The sequence below is a fragment of the Elephas maximus genome, chromosome 16 (assembly GCF_024166365.1).
Source record: "Elephas maximus indicus isolate mEleMax1 chromosome 16, mEleMax1 primary haplotype, whole genome shotgun sequence".
Lineage (NCBI taxonomy): Eukaryota > Metazoa > Chordata > Mammalia > Proboscidea > Elephantidae > Elephas > Elephas maximus.
In genome coordinates, this window is record NC_064834.1 from 51,389,035 (window position 1) to 51,408,769 (window position 19,735).

General features: G+C 37.1%; 1 protein-coding gene across 2 annotated transcripts in view; it reads left to right on the forward strand.

Moving 5' to 3' along the window:
* Window positions 1-19,460, forward strand: part of CUTC (cutC copper transporter) — a 32,710-nt gene extending 13,250 nt beyond the window's left edge. The window contains exons 5-8 of one of the 2 annotated variants that reach the window (XM_049855569.1): window positions 2,184-2,317; window positions 6,972-6,999; window positions 17,966-18,071; window positions 18,865-19,460. In XM_049855569.1, coding sequence (XP_049711526.1) covers window positions 2,184-2,317; window positions 6,972-6,999; window positions 17,966-18,071; window positions 18,865-18,979 — 383 coding nt within the window. In that variant the 3' untranslated portion in view covers window positions 18,980-19,460. The remainder of the gene's footprint in view (window positions 1-2,183; window positions 2,318-6,971; window positions 7,000-17,965; window positions 18,072-18,864) is intronic. The other variant, XM_049855568.1, reaches the window with a different exon arrangement.
* Window positions 19,461-19,735: the final 275 nt, after the last annotated feature.

Consider the following 19,735-nt stretch of genomic DNA (forward strand, 5'->3'; position numbering starts at 1 on the left):
GATTCCTGTTAATTAGATTGCCTTAGGTGGTGGGTAGCCTCAGAAGGAATACATTGCTGTGGCCAGAGGAATGGAATGTGCTTCCTCCCTTAATCCAGACGAAGTCATTCCTGGAGCTAGGAGTAAGGTCAGCTTTCCCAGATGAATACCGGCTTCCTGAAGGCGCCTGAAATAGATGAAGAAGAATTGGATACTACCAGGAAAAAAAAAAAAGGGGGGGTGGGGGAAATCCTGGTGGCATAGTGGTTGAGTGCTATGGCTGCTAACCAAAAGGGTGGCAGTTCGAATGTGCCAGCTGCTCCTTGCAAACTCTATGGGGCAGTTCTACTCTGTCCTATAGGGTCGCTATGAGTCGGAATCGACTCAGTGGCACTGGGTTTGGCTTTTTGGGTTTAGGAAGGGGGAAAGAAGAAATAGATGCTGCATAGATAATAAACAGATGTCTACTATAATGCACAAAATTCCTTTTCATTATTGGTAGCTACTCTGCCTCAGAATAATTTCTAAAAAATATCTGATAGTTTCTCATAAAAAAGATACTTCCTCTCTGCAAATCAAGTAGTTATTATTCCCGTATACTTAGGCCAAGTGTTGGTAAAAGAGGGGAACAAGAATCACTTTTGCATTCAGAGGGCATTACCATTGCACATTTAAAAAAAAAAAGAAATGTTTAATTAGTTTTTCTTTTTAGCTTCATGATAGGCTTGAGAAGGTATTGAATGTTTTCTGTCCTTTTAAATGAGCATTTAAAGATTAGGATATGAGTGGTCACTAGCATTTGCATTGATTTATAGATGTTAGAGATAAAACATTTTTGTTACTCTCGTTTATATAGAGGATGACACTACCAGAAAACTGTTTTTCTTTGACTTACTGTTTGAATTAGCAATAACTAAAACATGTTAAATTGCTTAAAAGCCAGCACCTTGAGGCACCATTCCTAGTACCCCCTAAAAAGTTTTTAAACATGAAAATAAATTAATAAACATTTATCTAAAAAATATATCATAGCTTAAAATTTGGAATGCTAAATAATTCAAAAAGTAAACTAGTCATATTGAATGTATTTTTCTGTTCTTAAACTAAGAAAGCAGCATCAAATTTCTGTTCTTTTTCTTCTAGTAAGTTTAACAAAAATATTTTAATGTTTTCACAATGTGTAGCAATTTTACATTGTCCTGGGTTCTACAATTTTTTTTTTTTTTTTGCTTATGTATTAAATGAGAGAGTATGTTAGCATAATAATTGATAAGAAGGTGCTGCCACTCAGAAACGAAAATCCTCTGAAATAGATTTAGCTGCCTGGATGCACTAAAGGGTGAAAGGGGATGGTCTATCCCAGAGGACCACGAGCACCTGTTCAGTCTGACCGTAGATTAGAACCTGGATGTCATGTAGCAGTGCTGAGAACCAAAACGGAAGTAGTTTTTCTGCTTCGGGGTTCCTAGTGCCACTTTCCTCTGTGATGGTCCTGAGAAGGGGTGGCATCTCTTAGAAAGTAGGATGGAATTGAAACCTCATGCAGTGGGCCGTAAACAGTTGTCTCAAACTATGAGCCTTGAGTATGTAGGGTAAGTGGATTAGTATAAAATATTAGTCAATAATGAGAATGTGAACCAAGGCCTATTCTAGAACTAGTCAGTGTAATGTTTCATTCTACTTAGTCTGGTTTGTCTGAAGCCTTAGAGCAAAGTTTCCCAAATTTGAGTCATTTACATATCACACATGTAATTTTACCATGCATGTTAGTTTATTTAATTTTCTTTAAATACAATATTAAGTAAATTTATTTTAAACAGACGCTTACAGCTACTGAAAATTGGAAAATTTTTATTTCTAATTATACATGTAAGTAAATATGTCTGTTAAAATGTGTACCATCTAAAATGATCATATGTAAAATGGTACGCAGACAGTGGTGTGCCGGTAAGCTGGCTCTTGGGAAAAAAGAACCCTGATTTGTGGCATTTGCTGATTTCTGTGGTATAACTACTTCCCCTTGACTGATTTCAACTACCAATAGATTAACAACCTGGCTTGCAAAGTTTCTGAATATTTAACAGCTGGCTCTTGAGAGCCAATATAAACCAAGTCTAGCACACCACTGAAAGTATACTATATTTTGGAAAACACTGCATTACAGAATATCTGTCCAAAATTCAAATTAATTTTATTTATTTCAGCCTTTGACATGGTTCGTGATCCAGTGGCAGCTCTAGAAACCCTCTTAACTCTGGGATTTGAACGAGTATTGACCAGTGGATGTGACAGTTCAGCACTAGAAGGGCTACCCCTAATAAAGCGACTCATAGATCAGGTACACACAGTTTCTTTCCTTTCTTCCTAAGACTCTGTTGCAGTTACTTCTGACATTCTATTGTTCAACTAGGTTGTAAAAGTAATTACTGATTTTGTAATTACTCTGTAGGAAGAAGCAAGCAGTAATATAGTTACGTAATCCTTATTTCTTTCACATGAGTGCTTTTTAGTAACCAAGGCTTTTCAAATTATACCTTCTCCTCACTTAACAGCTATCTCTTTATCTGACATTTCACATTTATGACAATAGTAAAAAATCTACTACCTACCTATTTTATGTACTAACAATGTATGTCTGGCAGTAATGAATGCCAAGGCGAAGGTGAGAGTAATGCTGGCTGTGATAGTTAAGATTATATGTCAGCTTGGTTGGACCATGATTTTCAGTGGCTTGGCAGTTATGTAATGATGTAATTTGGCAGTTATGTAATGATGTAATTTGATAATTATGTAATTATTTAGTCATTGTCAATTTTGTGATCTGATGTGGTCATCCTCCATTTTCACATAATGCTGATTTCATATAATGACCTGGTCTTTGGAACCTAACATGTCAGTAAGTGAGGAGGGGGTGTATAGATAGTACCTGAAGATCTGACCTAACTTGGATAACCATAGCAAATTTTACCTTTTCTCTGTTATCTAGTATAGCATAGTTTTAAGCCACATCTTCACACTTCAACCTATGTACAATCAAAATCCTGTAAAAAATTGAGATTATTATTTGGAGGTATATTCCAAAACTAAAGTTACATTCTTCTCCTTTTATCTCTCTTTCTGTCTTTCTTTTGTCCCCTAGTTAGTATCATTTGAGTATCAGTCAGAGGATGGCTTAGTATGTATATGTTTCTTTGACACCAGTGTGGAGACATTCTAAATTATGATCTACAATATGGACTGTGAGATCAGAGAGTTCCGGGTTTGAGACTCAGATTTGACACTTATTTGCTGTGTAATATTGAGTAGGTTACTAACCTTTAAGTTTGCTTTCTCGTGTGTGAAATTGAGAAAGTTTTAATAACTCTATATGGTTGCTCTAAGAGTTGGTAGAAATAAGATACGTAAAAGACAGTAGCACCAGTGCTTGGCATGTATACCTTAATACATGTCAGTTTATATTATCGTTGCTGCTATTGTTAGTGATATTATTTATCCTATGTGGACGTCTAATTATCTGAAAATTATTTTAATTATCTGAAAGTAATTTTATGTCCACTTCTCTATTGCCATGAAAATAACTTTCTGAAACTTTGCTTAAGGATCTGATGTGGCTTTGCTAGTTTGGGACTTAATGATTTTATAAATATTTATTAAGTACATATATTATGTTCAGGGCATTTGTACTACGGTGGTAGCCAAGGTTTTGTGTGTGTGTTTGTGAAGAATTACCAGTATGTTCAGTGCGAAGAATAGAATGATATCCAGAGCCTTGAATACCTTGTTAAAGGGTTTTTATTTTATCCTCATTTCAGTGGGGAAGTCTGAATTGTTTTAAAATAGAAGAGTTGATGAATCAGACTTCCATTTTAAAAAGGTTACTCACTACAGAGTAGAAAATAGGGTAAATATAATTGCCGTTGTCTTGTATCGCATTTCAAAACGTGTGAGTGTGTGATATTTGTAGGTTAATCATTGGTTGGCAGAAAGAGCTTGGTTAAATATTCTCGAATACTAACTTTACTTCTTGAAGTACTTACTTACCAGTATAATATACTGATTAAAAGTGCAGGCTTTGCGATTAGACAGGCCTGGTTTAAATCTTGGCTTTACCATTTATTACCAGTGATGTAGGGCAAAGTACCTAACCATCTTAAACCTCAGGTTCCTCATCTGTAAATTTAGGATAATAATAGCACTTACCTCCTAAAAGAAAAAAATTTTTTTGAATAGTTTTAAGAGGTTACTTCAGATAATAGCACAATGTCTGACACTTATAAAGTGCTTTATATTGTTAGAATGCTTTGGTAGCCTTAGCTAAGCGTGTAGTTCTAAATAATCCTTTATAGAAGGCCGCGAAAAAAAGTAATAGAATTTATCTAATCAAAAATATCGGTTGTCTATGTTTTGGAAAACTTTCACTTGGTAAGAAACAGGTAAATGTGACACTTTTTCTAAAATCATTTCAGCTTTCTAGATAGTGAACTTTTCTTTCATTGATGCTTTTAGTACATTTGAGACTACTAAATTTAGCCTTGTTCCACTTCCCTAACAATTACTAAAATATCTGAAATCGCCTCTTCCCCCTTTCATTCTCTATTCCATTAACTTGCTTTATTTTTCTTCATTGTACTTGGAATTTATTATATAAATATACTTATCTGTTGTCTTTTTTCTTTGAATGTGTAAGCACCATGAGAGTGAGAACTTTTGTCTTGTTCACCACAATATTCCCCATACCTGTAACTCTCCGGTACATGGTAGGTACTTAGTAGAATGGCATTTGATAAACACTTACGTGATAGATCAGTTTGATGAGGGTTAAAAAAAATTGGTCAGAAGAGGGTTCTCTGAACTATCTACAAAATGATAGTCTACAGATTTTTTCACAAATTATATATATATATATATATATATATATATACATATATTTTTGTAATTTTGGAGCTACCTTTCCAAAATGGCATATAACTCAGCCTACATGAAAAATAGTGTGTCATTTCAGTGACAGATGTACCAGAAGTTGTGGCTTGAGGTCACTTTTGACCGTTTTATTAAGCCTGTTACTTAAATACTAGTCTGTGGGGTGGGGAGAGGTTCTGATTTTGCTTAGTGGAGGGCATGATTGTGTCGTTGACTCATACTCTACAAAAAGATTTTTTTTACACCTTGATATGATATGCAGCTAAACCAATAGCAATCTGTTGATTTTTGTATGACTACTTTTTTCAACTTATTTATCTATCTCTTTCCATTTTTGCACCAGCATATTATTATTTCTTATCTTTTCTTTTAAACTAAAAAAAAATTTGGAATCCGTTTTTCAGGATGGCTTCTTCAATATCAAGCTTTTTGGAGCTATGATGAAGTTTGTGGCCAGGAGGCCTGGTGGGGCAGTGGTTAAGAGCTCGGCTGCTAACGAAAAGGTTGGCAGTTCAAATCCACCAACTGCTCCTTGGAAACCCTATGGGACAGTTCTACTCTGCCATAGAGGGTCTCTATGAGTCAGAATCAACTTGATGGCAAAAGGTTTTACAGAGTTTGTTGCCATTACATGCAGATCCTCAACAGACAATCATACTGAATGCTCACCTTAACTTTACACTGATAATTACTTAGCGCACATTGAAGAATCTATAACTCACGTTAAAAGTAGCGGGGAGAGTCGTGTCTTCCTCTGCTCATGACCTTTCCCTCCCTACTAGACTGTCTGCTACTCTTCCCTTCTTTGCATTTGTTATTTCTGGTGTTAGCTACTTTTTGCTCTATTCCTGTCCTTCTGTTTCTGTTCCCTTCTGCTCTCTTCCATCCTTTCTTCTTTTCCCTTCTTGCCTTCTTCTCAGCTTACATACTGTACCTCTCCTTTTTCCCCATTTTCTCCTCCTCGCACTAAGCCAATCTTTCCATTTTCTCATTTATCTTAACTGAATATTATATAGAACTAAGTATCTTTTTCAACATTTATTATGTTTATTGAATACATTAATTGAATATTTCATTTTTTTATGGAAAAAGAAGCTAAGTTATACATGATTCTTGATCTCATTTTTACTGTAGTTCAATAGCACTCAATTAAAGATTCTATATCCGGTTCTAAATACACAGGCAGAACAGTTGAGGCAAACGACTTGGAGTTGTGACGGGATGCAGGATTGGCTGGTCCAGCATTAAAAATTCATTTCGGGGAACACATACGTGAAAAAATTCAATTTACGTATAACTTGATTGATTTTATTCTGCAAATTAGTGAGCTTGACATAATATGTAGTTTTTATTTTGCTTTCTCATAGTTCCACCAAGTATCTATTGTATAATGGAATGATTTCCTTTTGACTTTCAGTGAAACTGAGTATACTACCAAAACTTATTTAAGAAATGAAACTTTGAATTAAAATTTTGATAAAAGTAAATAAATTTCAGTATTTATCTTCCAGAATTATTAGAAATTAAATAACTTCTTGCAGTCTAGTTTTATTACCTAGAAACCAGTTAAATGGACCTATGGCTTTGTTTAAGTGGTATGATAACATAGGGGGAATGTAGTGGAGCATACAGGATTTAAGTGGATCTTTTTTTCTTTCAGTCACCTTAGAATTAGGCCTATGCTCTTTCTTTTCAGGGGGACCCTTATTTAAATTCAACCACTTCGATCCCATTGTGTACCAAGAACTCAGAATTTAATTAGTGTCATATTTCAGTAATGACTTTTCTGAAGGTGGTGTGATTATCTAGTATTTATATTGGATTCTCTTATTTGTGTTCATAACAGTACAAGTCTTTAAAAGCAATATAATATAACTTTCTGGATAGAAAACGCTACTATACTGTACATTTGCTTACTCAAGATTCCAAAGAAATAGAGATCTATTAAAAATTAGACATTAGTAGTAGTTTTTAAAATTTAATATACTTTAACTCATGTTTTTGTTCTCACTGCCTTATCCCATTTTAAAAAAAGATATTAAAATTTACCTTTTTTTTTTTTCTTTTTTCAGGCAAAAGGCAGGATTGTGGTAATGCCAGGTATTTATTTATATATCCATTCACTAGCTATAACACTGAACTGTAGTAGAGGAAGAGCAAAGGAGGCAGGAAAATATGGGAGAAAGTATTAGTACATGGTGTTTAGAGAGAACATTGATTAAAATGTTTAAGATTGGGTGATCTGTGCTGGAATCAAAGTTCCTGGGTGGAGCAAATGGTTAACGTGCTGAGGTGCTATCCAAAAGGTTGGAGGTTCGAGATCACCCAGAGGCATCTTGGAAGAAAGGCCTGGTGATCTGCGTCCAAAAATTTAGCCATTGAAAATCCTGTAGTGCATAGTTCTACTCTGACATACATGGGGTCACCATGAGTTGGAATCAACTCCACAACAACTAATGGTGGTGGTGGTATGCTGGAATTAGAAACTTTAGAGAAGGGGGCTTTAGAAGAGAACATTCTGGCAGGAATTATCTCAGAGAAGAGCAAATAAAGAGGTAGATTGGGATTGGGGTTTCTCCATGTTTGCTCTCCCATGGTATAGAATTCTGTGAATGTGATAGCCATCTCTAGTGAGGCACACACGTTTGATGCTGCCTCAGTGTGTTAGGGCCAAATGTCCTAGTTGTTAACAAGCATTTAGGTTTAATTGTTAAGCTAGCATTTACGTCACATCCCTGGGTAAATATAATACTCTCTCGGTTTCTGAAGATCTCTGATCTCCGAATTCTTTCTTGTAGCCACACTAATTTTTTTTTTTTAATTGTGCTTTAGGTGAAAATTTACAGCTCGAGTTAATTTCTCATTCAAAAATTTATACACATATTGTTTTGTGACATTGGTTGCAGTCCCTACAATGTGACAGCATGCTCCCCCTTCTCACCATGGGTTTTCTGTGTCCATTTGTCCAGTTCTTATCCCTTCTTGCTTTCTCATCTTACTTATGGATAGGAATTGCCCATTTGGTCTCGTATATTTGATTGAACTAAGAAGCATGTTCCTCATGTGTGTTATTTTTTGTTTTATAGGCCTATCTAATTTTTGTCTGATAAGTGGGCTTTGGGAATGGTTTCATTTCTGAGTTAGCATAGTGTCCAGGGGCCATAGTCTCAGGGATTCCTCCAGTCTCTGTCAGACCAGTACGTCTGGTTTCTTTTCATGAATTTGAATTCTGTTCTACATTTTTTCTCCTGTTCTGTCCAGGACTCTCTGTTGTAATCCCTGTCAGAGCTACTGTTGGTGGTAGCTGGGCAGCGTCTAGTTCTTTGTTCTCAGGCTGGTGGAGTCTCTGGTTCATGTGGTCCTTTAGTCCTTTGGGCAAATGTTTTCCTTGTGTCTTTGGTTTTCTTCATTCTCCTTTGCTCTGGATGGGACCAATAGATATATTTTAGATGGCCGCTCACAAGCTTTTAAGACCCCAGACGCTACTCACTGAAGTGGAATGTAGAACGTTTTCTTCATGAACCATGTTACGCAAATTGACCTAGCTGTTCCCCAGGACTGTGGTCCCCAGCCCCCACCCCCAGTTACTTGGTTCTTCAAAGTGTTTGCATGTGTCTAGGAAACTTCTATGCATTGACTTTGGTCCAGTTTTGCTAACTTCCCCTATATTGTGTGTTTTCCTTCCCTTCACCAAAGTTAACACTTGTCTGTTATCTAGTTAGTGATTTCCCCTCCCTCTCCCTTCCCACCCTCGTAACCATCAAAGGATGTTTTTTTTTCTGTGTGTAAGCCTTTTCTTGAGTTCTTATAATAGAGGTCTCGTACAATATTTATCCTTTTGTGACTGGCTTATTTCACTCAGCATAATGCTCTCCAAATTCATCCATGTTGTAGGTGTTTCGAGGATTCGTCATAGTTCTTTATCATTGTGTAGTATTCCATTGTGTGTGTGTACCATAATTTGTCTATTCATCTGTTTATCCACGATAATTTGATCATATGCTCTTGATGATATCCATAAGATTAACTAGATACATGATGGCTCATTAGAAATGAACAGATGGGGCAGTTTTTAAATAATTAAAGTGCTCTAGAATCAGACAAATACAAAAGGCAATCTTAATTTTTTCTTTTTATTGTTAAATTTATCAAACATATAAAAAAGTAAAAAATAGTATGATGAATATTCATATACCAATCCCCTAGATTTAACACTTTGCAGTGTTTCCTTCATCTTTTTTTCTTGAGGTATTTTAAAGCTGAATCAAAAGTATTGTGATATATGATCTCTAAAAAAAAGGGGGTGGTGTTTTTCTGTATAACCACAATACTTATAATCATACCTATCAACACATTAATTCTCTAATACCATTTAATACTCAGCCCACACTCACCTTTCTGCAATTGTCCCCAGAAAGTTTTCTACTGCCGTCTGTTCAAACCAAGATTCCAATCAAGGAACAAGCATAGCATTTGATTGTTATCTTTCTTAATGTCTTTTTTCCCTCCAGCAATAAATGATGCTTCCTCAAAAGTTAGACATGACTCATCTAAAGACTTCACCAAAAGAGTAAAAAGACCACCTACAGACTGGGAAAGAATTTTCAGCTATGGCATCTCCAACCAGCGCCTGATCTATAAAATCTATATGATTCTGTTAAAACTCAACCACAAAAAGACAAACAACCCAATCAAAAAGTGGGCAAAGGATATGAACACGCACTTCACTAAAGAAGATATTCAGGCAGCTAACAGATACATGAGAAAATGCTCTCGATCATTAGCCATTAGAGAAATGCAAATTAAAACTACGATGTGATTCCATCTCACTCCAACAAGGCTGGCATTAATCCAAAAAACACAAAATAATAAATGTTGGAGAGGCTGCGGAGAGATTGGAACTCTTATACACTGCTGGTGGGAATGTAAAATGGTACAACCACTTTGGAAATCGATTTGGTGCTTTCTTAAAAAGTTAGAAATAGAACTACCATACAACCCAGAAATCCCACTCCTCGGAATATACCCTAGAGAAATAAGAGCCTTTACGCGAACAGATATATGCACACCCATGTTTATTGCAGTTTTGTTTACAATAGCAAAAAGCTGGAAGCAACCAAGGTGTCCATCAACGGATGAATGGTTAAATAAATTATGGTATATTCACACAATGGAATACTACGCATCGATAAAGAACAGTGACAAATCTGTGAAACATTTCATAACATGGAGGAACCTGGAAGGCATTATGCTGAGTGAAATTAGAGGCAAAAGGACAAATATTGTATAAGACCACTATCACAAGATCTTGAGAAATAGTATAAACTGAGAAGAACACATTCTTTTGTGGTTACGAGGAGGGGAGGGAGGGAGGGTGGGAGAGGGTTATTTACTGATTAGTTAGTAGATAAGAACTACTTTAGGTGAAGGGAAGGACAATATTCAATATATGGAAGGTCAACTCAACTGGACTGGACCAAAAGCAAAGAAGTTTCCGGGATAAACTGAATGCTTCAAAGGTCAGTGGAGCAAGGGCGGGGGTTTGGGGACTATGGCTTAAGGGGACTTCTAAGTCAATTGGCAAAATAATTCTATTATGAAATCATTCTGCATCCCACTTTGAAATGTGGCGTCTGGGGTCTTAAATGCTAACAAGCGGCCATCTAAAATGCATCAATTGGTCTCAACCCACCTGGATCAACAGAGAATGAAGAACACCAAGGTCACACGATAAATGTGAGCCCAAGAGACAGAAAGGGCTACATGAACCAGAGACCTACATCATTCTGAGACCAGAAGAACTAGATGGTGCCCGGCCACAACCAATGACTGCCCTGACAGGGAGCACAACAGAGAACCCCTGAGGGAGCAGGAGAACAGTGGGATGCAGACCCCAAATTCTCATAAAAAGACCAAACTTAATGGTCTGACTGAGACCAGAAGAATCCCGGCGGTCATGGTCCCCAAACCTTCTGTTGGCCCAGGACAGGAACCATTCCGGAAGACAATTCATCAGACATGAAAGGGACTGGACAATGGGTTGGAGAGAGATGCTGACGAAGAGTAAGCTACTTGTATCAGGTGGACACTTGAGACTGTGTTGGCATCTCCTGTCTGGAGGGGAGATAGGAGGGTAGACAGGGTTAGAAACTGGCAAAATCGTCATGAAAGGAGAGACTGGATGGAGGGAGCGGGCTGACTCATTAGGGGGAGAGTAAGTGGGAGTATAGAGTAAGGTGTATATAAGCTTATATGTGACAGACTGACTTGATTTGTAAACTTTCACTTAAAGCACAATAAAAATTATATTAAAAAAAAAAAGTTAAACATGAACCACCATTGACATAAAAATTCCACCATTAGGTTTGTACCCAAGACATGTAATATCTTTTAATATAGAAGTTCTCCTTTTCTTTTTCTTGCTTTTTAAAAAAAGGACATTAAAAGAAGCTGGATCACTTATCATACGGAGCATCCTATTTTCTGGATTTATCAGACTCTTTGCTTTTGATAGGGCTTAACTTGTTCTTCTAGTCTCTATATTTCCTATAAACTGGTGGTTAGATTATATGGTTTGATTATAATCTGGTTAAATGCTTTTGATCAGAATATTTCATGGGTGAGTCCATATACTTTATTTGACATCACATCACAAAGTACACAGTGGCCATTCATTACCAGTGATGCAGCAAATGACCATAGGGTTTAAATGGTGACAGCCAGATAAAAGGCAACTTGTCAAGAGAGACCAAGAAGAGGGATATTATCAGAAATTTAGGAAGGCTTTGACCTGTAGCAAGTCCCTGAAACATGAGCAGATAGAAAACATATACTATCTGTCAAATTAAAGCCCTTTAATTGATTAATCAGAGCGTTGGCAGTGCAATGGTTAAGCACTTAGTTGCTAACCCAAAGGCCGGCAGTTTGAACCCACCAGTGGTTCCACAGTAGAAAAGACCTGGTGATCTGCTTCCATAAAGATTATAGCCTAGGAAACCCTATGGGGGCAGTTCTGCTCTGTCATAGAGGGTTGCTGTGAGTCAGAATCAACTTGGCACATGACAACAATGACATGTTAATCAGGGAAGATTTAAATCTGATACGTTTCTGTTTAAGACTAAATGTTTTTTTTTTTCACTTCAATAACTAATATCCAGACTTCTTCTTGTTATGTGCTGTCCAGTCAGTTCTGACTCACAGCAACCCTGTGTACCATAGAATGAAACACTGCCCAATCCTGTGCCATCTTCACAGTCATTGTTATGCTTGAGCCCATTGTTGCAGCCACTGTGTCAGTCCATCTTGTCAAGGGTCTTCCTCTTTTTCGCTGACCCTCTACTCAGCATGATGTCCTTCTCCAGGGATTGGTCCCTCCTGATAACATGTCCAAAATTTGTGAGACAAAGTCTCACCATCCTTTTAAGGAGCATTCTGGCTGTACTTCTTCCAAGACAGATTTGTTCATTCTTCAGGCAGTCCGTGGTATAGTCAGTATTCTTTGCCAACACCATAATTCAAAGGTGTCAATTTTTCTTCTTTATTCATTGTCTAGCTTTTGCATGCATATGAGGTGATCGAAAATATCATGGCTTAGGTCAGGGACACCTTAGTCCTCAAAGTGATATCTTTGCTTTTCAACACTTTAAGGAGATCTTTTACAGCAGATTTGCCCAGTGCAATATGTCATTTGATTTCTTGACTGCTTCTTCCATGGCTTTGTGGATCCAAGTAAAATGAAATCCTTAACAACTTCAGTCTTTTCTCCATTTATCATGATGTCGCTTATTGGTCCAGTTGTGAGGATTTTTGCTTTCTTTATGTAGAGGTGCAATCCATACTGAAGGGTGTAGTCCTTCATCTTCATCGGTAAGTGCTTCAATCCCTCTTCACTTTCAGCAAGCAAGCTTATGTCATCTGCAAATTGCAGGTTGTTAATGAGCCTTCCTTCAAACCTGATGCCCCGTTCTTCTTCATATAGTCTGGTTTGTGTGTGATATTAATGATATTCTTTGATAATTTCTGCATTCTGTTGGATCACCTTGCTTTGGAATGGGCACAGATATGAATCTCCTTCAGTCAGTTGGCCAGGTAACTGTCTTCCAAATTTCATAGCATAGACGAGTGTCTTAGTTATCTAGTACTGCTATAACAGAAAGACCACAAGCGGATGGCTTTAACAAAGAGAAATTTATTCTCTCACACTCTAGTATGTTACAAGTCCAAATTCAGGGTGTCAGCTCCAGGGGAAGGCTTTCTCTGTCTGTCAGCACTGGAGGAAGATTCCTTATCATCAGTCTTCCCCTGGTTGAGGAGCTCCTCAGGTGCAGGGACCCCATGTCCAAAGGACACACTCTGCTCCTGGTACTGCTTTCCTGGTGGTATGAGGTCCCCAACTCTCTGTTTGTTTCCCTTTCCTTTTATCTCTTGAAAGAGAAAAGGTGATGCAGGCCGCACCCCAGGGAAACTCCCTTTATACTGGATCAGGAATGTGAGCTGGGTAAGGGTGGTGTTACAATCCCACGCTAATCCTTTTTAACATAAAATTACAATCAGAAAATGGAAGACAACCACGGAATACTGGGAATCATGGCCTAACCAAGTTGATACACACATTTTTGGGGGGACATAATTTAATCCATGACAATGAGTGATCACCTCCAGTGCTATATCCATTTGTTGAAATATCTCAGTTGGTATTCAGTAAATCCCTGGAGCCTTGTTTTTCACCATTCCCTTCAGTGCAGCTAGGCTTCTTCGTTCAGTACCATTGGTTCTTGATCATATGCTGCCTCCTGAAATGGTTGAACATTGACCAATTCTTTTTGGTGCAGTGATTCTATATTCTTTCCAACTTCTTTTGATGCATCCTGTGTCATTCAGTATTTTCCCTGTAGCGTCCTAAAGTATCACAAATGAAGTTTTTAATTCAGTTCTTTCAGCTTGTGAAATACTGAGCGTGTTCTTCCCTTTTAGTTTTCTAACCCCAGGTCTTTGCACATTTCATTTCATTTTTACTTTACTTTGTCTTCTTGAGCTGCCCTTTTAAATCTTCTTTTCAGTTCTTTGCTTTAGCTACTTAACATTCAAGAACAAGTTTTGCAACACATACATAGACCAGTGGAACAGAATTGAGAATCTAAACATAAATCCATCCACATATGAGCAGTTGATATTTGACAAAGGCCCAAAATCAGTTAGATGGGGAAAAGACAGTCTCTTTAACAAATGGTACTAGCGTAACTGGATATCCATCTGCCAAAAAAAATGAAACAAGACCCATACCTCACACCATGCACAAAAACAAACTCAAAATGGATAAAAGACCTAAATATATAATCTAAAACGATAACGATCGTGGAAGAAAAAATAGGGACAACGTTAGGAGCCCTAATACATGGCATAAACAGTATACGAAACATTACTAACAATGCAGAAGAGAAATCAGATAACTGGGAGCTCCTAAAAATCAAACACCTATGCTTATCCAAAGACTTCACCAAAAGAGTAAAAAGATTACCTACAGAGTGGGAAAAAAGTTTTTAGCTATGACATTTCTGATCAGCACCTGATCTCTAAAATCTACATGATACTGCAAAAACTCTACTACAAAAAGACAAATAACCCAGTTAAAAAATGGGCAAAAGATATGAACAGACACTTCACTAAAGAAAACATTCAGGTAGCTAAAAGATACATGAGGAAATGCTCATGATCATTAACTGTTAGAAAAATGCAAATCAAAACTACGATGTGATTCCATCGCACTCCAACAAGGCTGGCATTAATCCAAAAAACACTAAGAAATGTTGGAGAGGTTGTGGAGAGACTGGAACACTTACACACTGCTGGTGGGAATGTAAAATGGTACAACCACTTTGGAAATTGATTTGGTGCTTTCTTTAAAAGCTAGAACTACCATATGATCCAGCAATCCCACTCCTTGGAATATATCTTAGAGAAATAAGAGCCTTTACACAAACAGATATATGCACACCCATGTTCATTGGAGCACTGTTTACAATAGCAAAAAGATGGAAGCAACCAAGGTGTCCATCAACGGATGAATGGATAAATAAATTATGGTATATTCACACAGTGGAATATTACGTATCGGTAAAGAACAGTGATGAACCTGTGAAACAGTTCATAACATGGAAGAATCTGGAAGGCATTATGCTGAGTGAAATGAGTCAGTTGCAAAAGGACAAATATTGTATAACGCCACTATTTTAAGAACCCAAGAAACGGTTTAAACAGAGAAGAATATACTCTTTGATGGTTACGAGAAGGGGGAGGGAGGTAGGGAGGGAGGGAGAGGAAAGAAAAAAAGTTAATTAGATAGTAGATAAGAACTACTTTAGGTGAAGGGAAAGACAACATACAATACAGGAAAGGTCAGCACAACTGGACTAAACCAAAAGGAAAGACGTTTCCTGAATGAACTGAATGCTTTGAAGGCCAGCATAGCAAGGACAGGGGTTTGGGGACCATGGTCTCAGGGAACATCTAAGTCAATTAGCATAATAAAATCTATTAAGAAAACATTCTGTATCCCACTTTGGAGAGTGGCGTCTGGGGTCTTAAATGCTAGCAAGAGACTGTCGACGATGCATCAATTGGTCTCAACCCACCTGGAGCAAAGGAGAATGAAGAACACCAAAGACACAAGGTAATTATGAGCCCAAGAGACAGAAAGGGGCGCATAAACCAGAGACTACATCAGCCTGAGACCTGAAGAACGAGATGGTGTCTGGCTACAACCGATGACTGCCCTGACAGGGAACATAACAGAAAACCCCTGAGGGAGCAGAAGAGCAGTGGGAGGGAGACCCCAAATTCTCATAAAAAGACCAGACTAAATGGTCTGGCTGAGACTAGAAAGGACCATGGTGGTCATGTTCCCCAGACCTTCTGTTAGCCCAAGACAGGAACCATTCCCATAGCCAGGGATTGGACTGGACAATGGGATAGAAAATGATGCTTGTGAAGAATGAGCTTCTTGGGTCAAGTAGACACATGAGACTATGTTGGCATCTCCTTTCTGGAGGAGAGACGAGAGGGCAGAGGAGGTCAGAAGCTGGCGGAATGGACGCGAAAAAAGTGGAGGAAGGGAGTGGGCTGTCTTATTGGGGGAGAGCAATTAGGAGTATATAGCAAGGTGTATATAAATTTTTATATGAGAGACTGACTTGATTTGTAAACTTTCACTTAAAGCACAATAAACGTTAAAAAAAAAAGAACAAGTTTTGGAGTCTTTTCTGACATCCATTTTGGTCTTTCCTGTCTTTTAAATGACCTTTTGCTTTCTTCGTGTATGATGGCCTTCCACAACTCATCTGGTCTTCGGCCATTAGGGTTCAATTCATCAAATGTGTACTTGAAATGGTCTCAAAATTCAGACTTGGACAGTGTTAATATTAAGAGTGTCTTTGCTTAATATGTAACTCTGGGTACAGAGTTACATAAGAAACTTACTTCCTCAAGAGGTTTAACCTGTTCCTAAGTTGGGAGATGTGATTAATTTGTTTAACAAACCTTACCTAGAAAATGCTAATTATACACCAGATTCTGTGACAGATATGAAAATAACAGAAATGAATATGAAGTATTCCATTTATTTGAGGTCTTCATAGAATAGAGCTGTAAACAGTCATTACAATTTCTGGTAAATATGTACCAGCAATTAAAAAATTCCTAGGCAAGTCAACTTGAATGCTTAATGTGTGCTTATCATTGAAAAATATAAAGATGAATAGAACATAGTAGTTGCCCCCTAGCGGCTTTCATAATGGAGCTTACAACATACTTAGGCTCCAGTTTTTCCTTATGTATAAAGAGGATATTGAACTAGTTGTTCTCTGTGGTACTTTTAAGGTGTATTAGTCTGTGTTTGGAAAATGTATCACCTATATATTAAAGTTGCTGATAACTGAGTAACGTGTTTCAGTGGCCACATATTTTTCATGACAAGGAAATAACATATTTATCTCTTACGTTAATCCTTACAATATGCTCGAGAGGTAGGTAGCATTACCCCTCTTATTGGTGAAAAAATAGAGGCTCAGTGGATTTAAATAATTTATCTAAAATCACTCAGCTGTGAAGAGCTACAATGGTGGAGCCAGGATTCCCGTCTAAATCTGCTTTCACAGTCTATGTTCTACTTCTTAAGGCCAGTGATATTACTGTACCACCAAGGAAAAAAAGCCAAGTTAATGAGTCTGAAGAGTGTGTAAAAACAAGTTACTTCACCTACTTGAATAGCCTGAGATACAAAGTATGTATTTAATCGGTCATTCAAAAATATTTATTGAGTATATTCTATATACTAGGTGAGAAGGCTATAAAGATGAATAAAGGAATTTCATATTTATCATCTATCATTCTCATTCAGAATGTGATTCTTGATATCTAAATGCTTAAGAGCATTTAACAGCAGAAGAATTTTGTTCATCAGAACAAATGACCCATCATAAAGTACTTGACTGTGCAGTTTTACAAAGTAGAATGAGATTCTTCTGTGAAATGAAATAAAAAATTGGTGCAGTACGGTAATGAATAATGTGTGTAATGCCTTACATTATTCTCATTTCCAGTGAGGTCAACACACTTTTTGAATCCTGGGCCTCCAGGGTTCTCCGTTTCAGACACTTCTCTCTGAGGCTGTGCCATTAGACTTCTTCCTCAAGCCTATTCTTACCTTTTGTTTGAATTTGATTTTGCTTTAACTGAGGGGAGAGCAGAGATGGAACACTTAATGATTTTCTTCAAGCCCATTGAACCCTTGCCATAGAATAATTTTTTTGATTTAAAGTCACTAGTGTAGAGCATTGTTATATAAACCAATGCACATACAAGATTCCGCCATATAGGTTCTATGACCTTAACAGTTCTTCTCTAGAGCCTTTAGTCTTTGTCTTTTATCATTCTTTTCTAATCTCATTCTAGCTTAGTAGGGAGATTGTAATTCTTGAATTAATGAAAAATTTCAGTAGAGCAAGCAGTCATTATTATTCATTAAGTTCTATGAAAAATTCTATTCTACTTATTTTACTCTTTCCAACAGGAGGTGGCATAACTGAGAGAAATCTGCAAAGGATCCTTGAGGGTTCAGGTGCTACAGAATTCCACTGTTCTGCCCGGTCTGCCAGAGACTCAGGAATGAAGTTTCGGTAAAAATGTGTTCTTTGACTCATAGAAGAAGGCATGAAATTAATCTTTACTTCCCCAAGTAAGAAAGCCTTAGTTAATGGAATAGTACTGTAAGTATTGCAGTCATTTTTGCAGTTGAAAACCATTTTTAAAATCGTTCTTGTCTTGCCTTAAATAACCACACTTTTCTGAACATAGTTGAACCTCTATATCCTTAAGTCATTGCTGAACTTAGACCAAATAATAATAAGTTTTAATTCAACAGCTGAGCTTCAAATGAGTCAAATATGTGTGTGTGCCCATTTGCTTGTGCTTTCGTTTAGCAAAGGTAAAAACTATGGTGTAAGGATGGAAGAATCAAAGTCATCTTTATCCCTCATAACTTTAACTCTTAGTTTTCCCTTACCTTTGCTCTCTATTTTCAGTTCTTTTGAAATTACATCACCATTGAGGAATTATAACTATTACGTGTCTTTTTATTATACTTGATAGAATCGCTATAATTTAATAGTTGGTAGTTGATTGCTTTTATTTATAGGTTAGAAAAAAATAAGATGTAAAAAGAGAGCCTTAAAACTTATATTCCCAGATAGAAAATCAAGTATACTGTCTGGTAGATTTGGCTACTAGATGTTTCAAGTAATTAAAGTAACGAAAATTATGGAATATGGTAGTTCCCAGGGCCTTTGATCTTCCCTTGCTCTTAGCTGCGAACTAGCCTGTAAAATGAAGTACCACGAGGGAGGCTCATTTAGTGAGAGCCTCTCCTAATAACTTATGTAATTATTTGTTCCTTTGCTATTTCTTTTGCAGAAATTTCTGTGTTTCCATGGGAGCCTCACTTTCTAACTCAGAATATTCTCTAAAGGTAACAGATGTGACCAAAGTAAGGACTTTGAATGCTATTGCAAAGAATAGCTTGGTGTAGCCAGACCTCTCCAAGCGACATGGATATTACAGGGTGAAGGTAGAAGTATTGTCCACAATTCTCTATGATACAGCTTTATCCTTCTTTTCTGGCCAGGACAGTCATAGTCTTTGTTTTAAGTGTCACATGGCCATGGAGAACATTTCCAAAGGAGAAAAAGAACTTGAAACAGCTATAGTCACTTTCTTTCCTTTGTCTTGACAGCCATCTCTCTCCTCATGGTTAAATCTCATCTATGCTTCTCCACAGACAGGTTCAGTCTGTTGGTAATGGAATTAGTTGGTGAACTGGGAAAATTCAACAGCAAAGTATGAATTCAGAGTGTGACATCAAGGTCAATTCAATAGTAGTATTTTGCTTATTTGTTTGTAAAATAAAAATTTCCATTCTCTTTTGGGTTAGTCTGTTATTCTTACCTTAAATACCATCTGTAGCCAAGTATAAAAGGGATGATTCTGTTTTTTTTTTTTTTTTCCTTCTTTTTCTCTTTTTATTGTATATTAATTAGATATGTGATCCTGGGCAAGATGCTGAGAGTACCAGAGTAAAATGGTACAGCGTAAAAATCCTCAGGTGTGGGAAGCAGGATGTAAAAGTTCTCAGACTTATAAAGGAAGAAGTGATCTCTGGAGTTCATAGGTTACTTCAGCCTCTGATCCAATATAGAGAAATGGCTTAACCATAACGTCCCTCTGACAATCTAGACGTATACTAAGAACTGGGGAAGTTAGGGAAGTTATCAAAGTAGTCACTTCC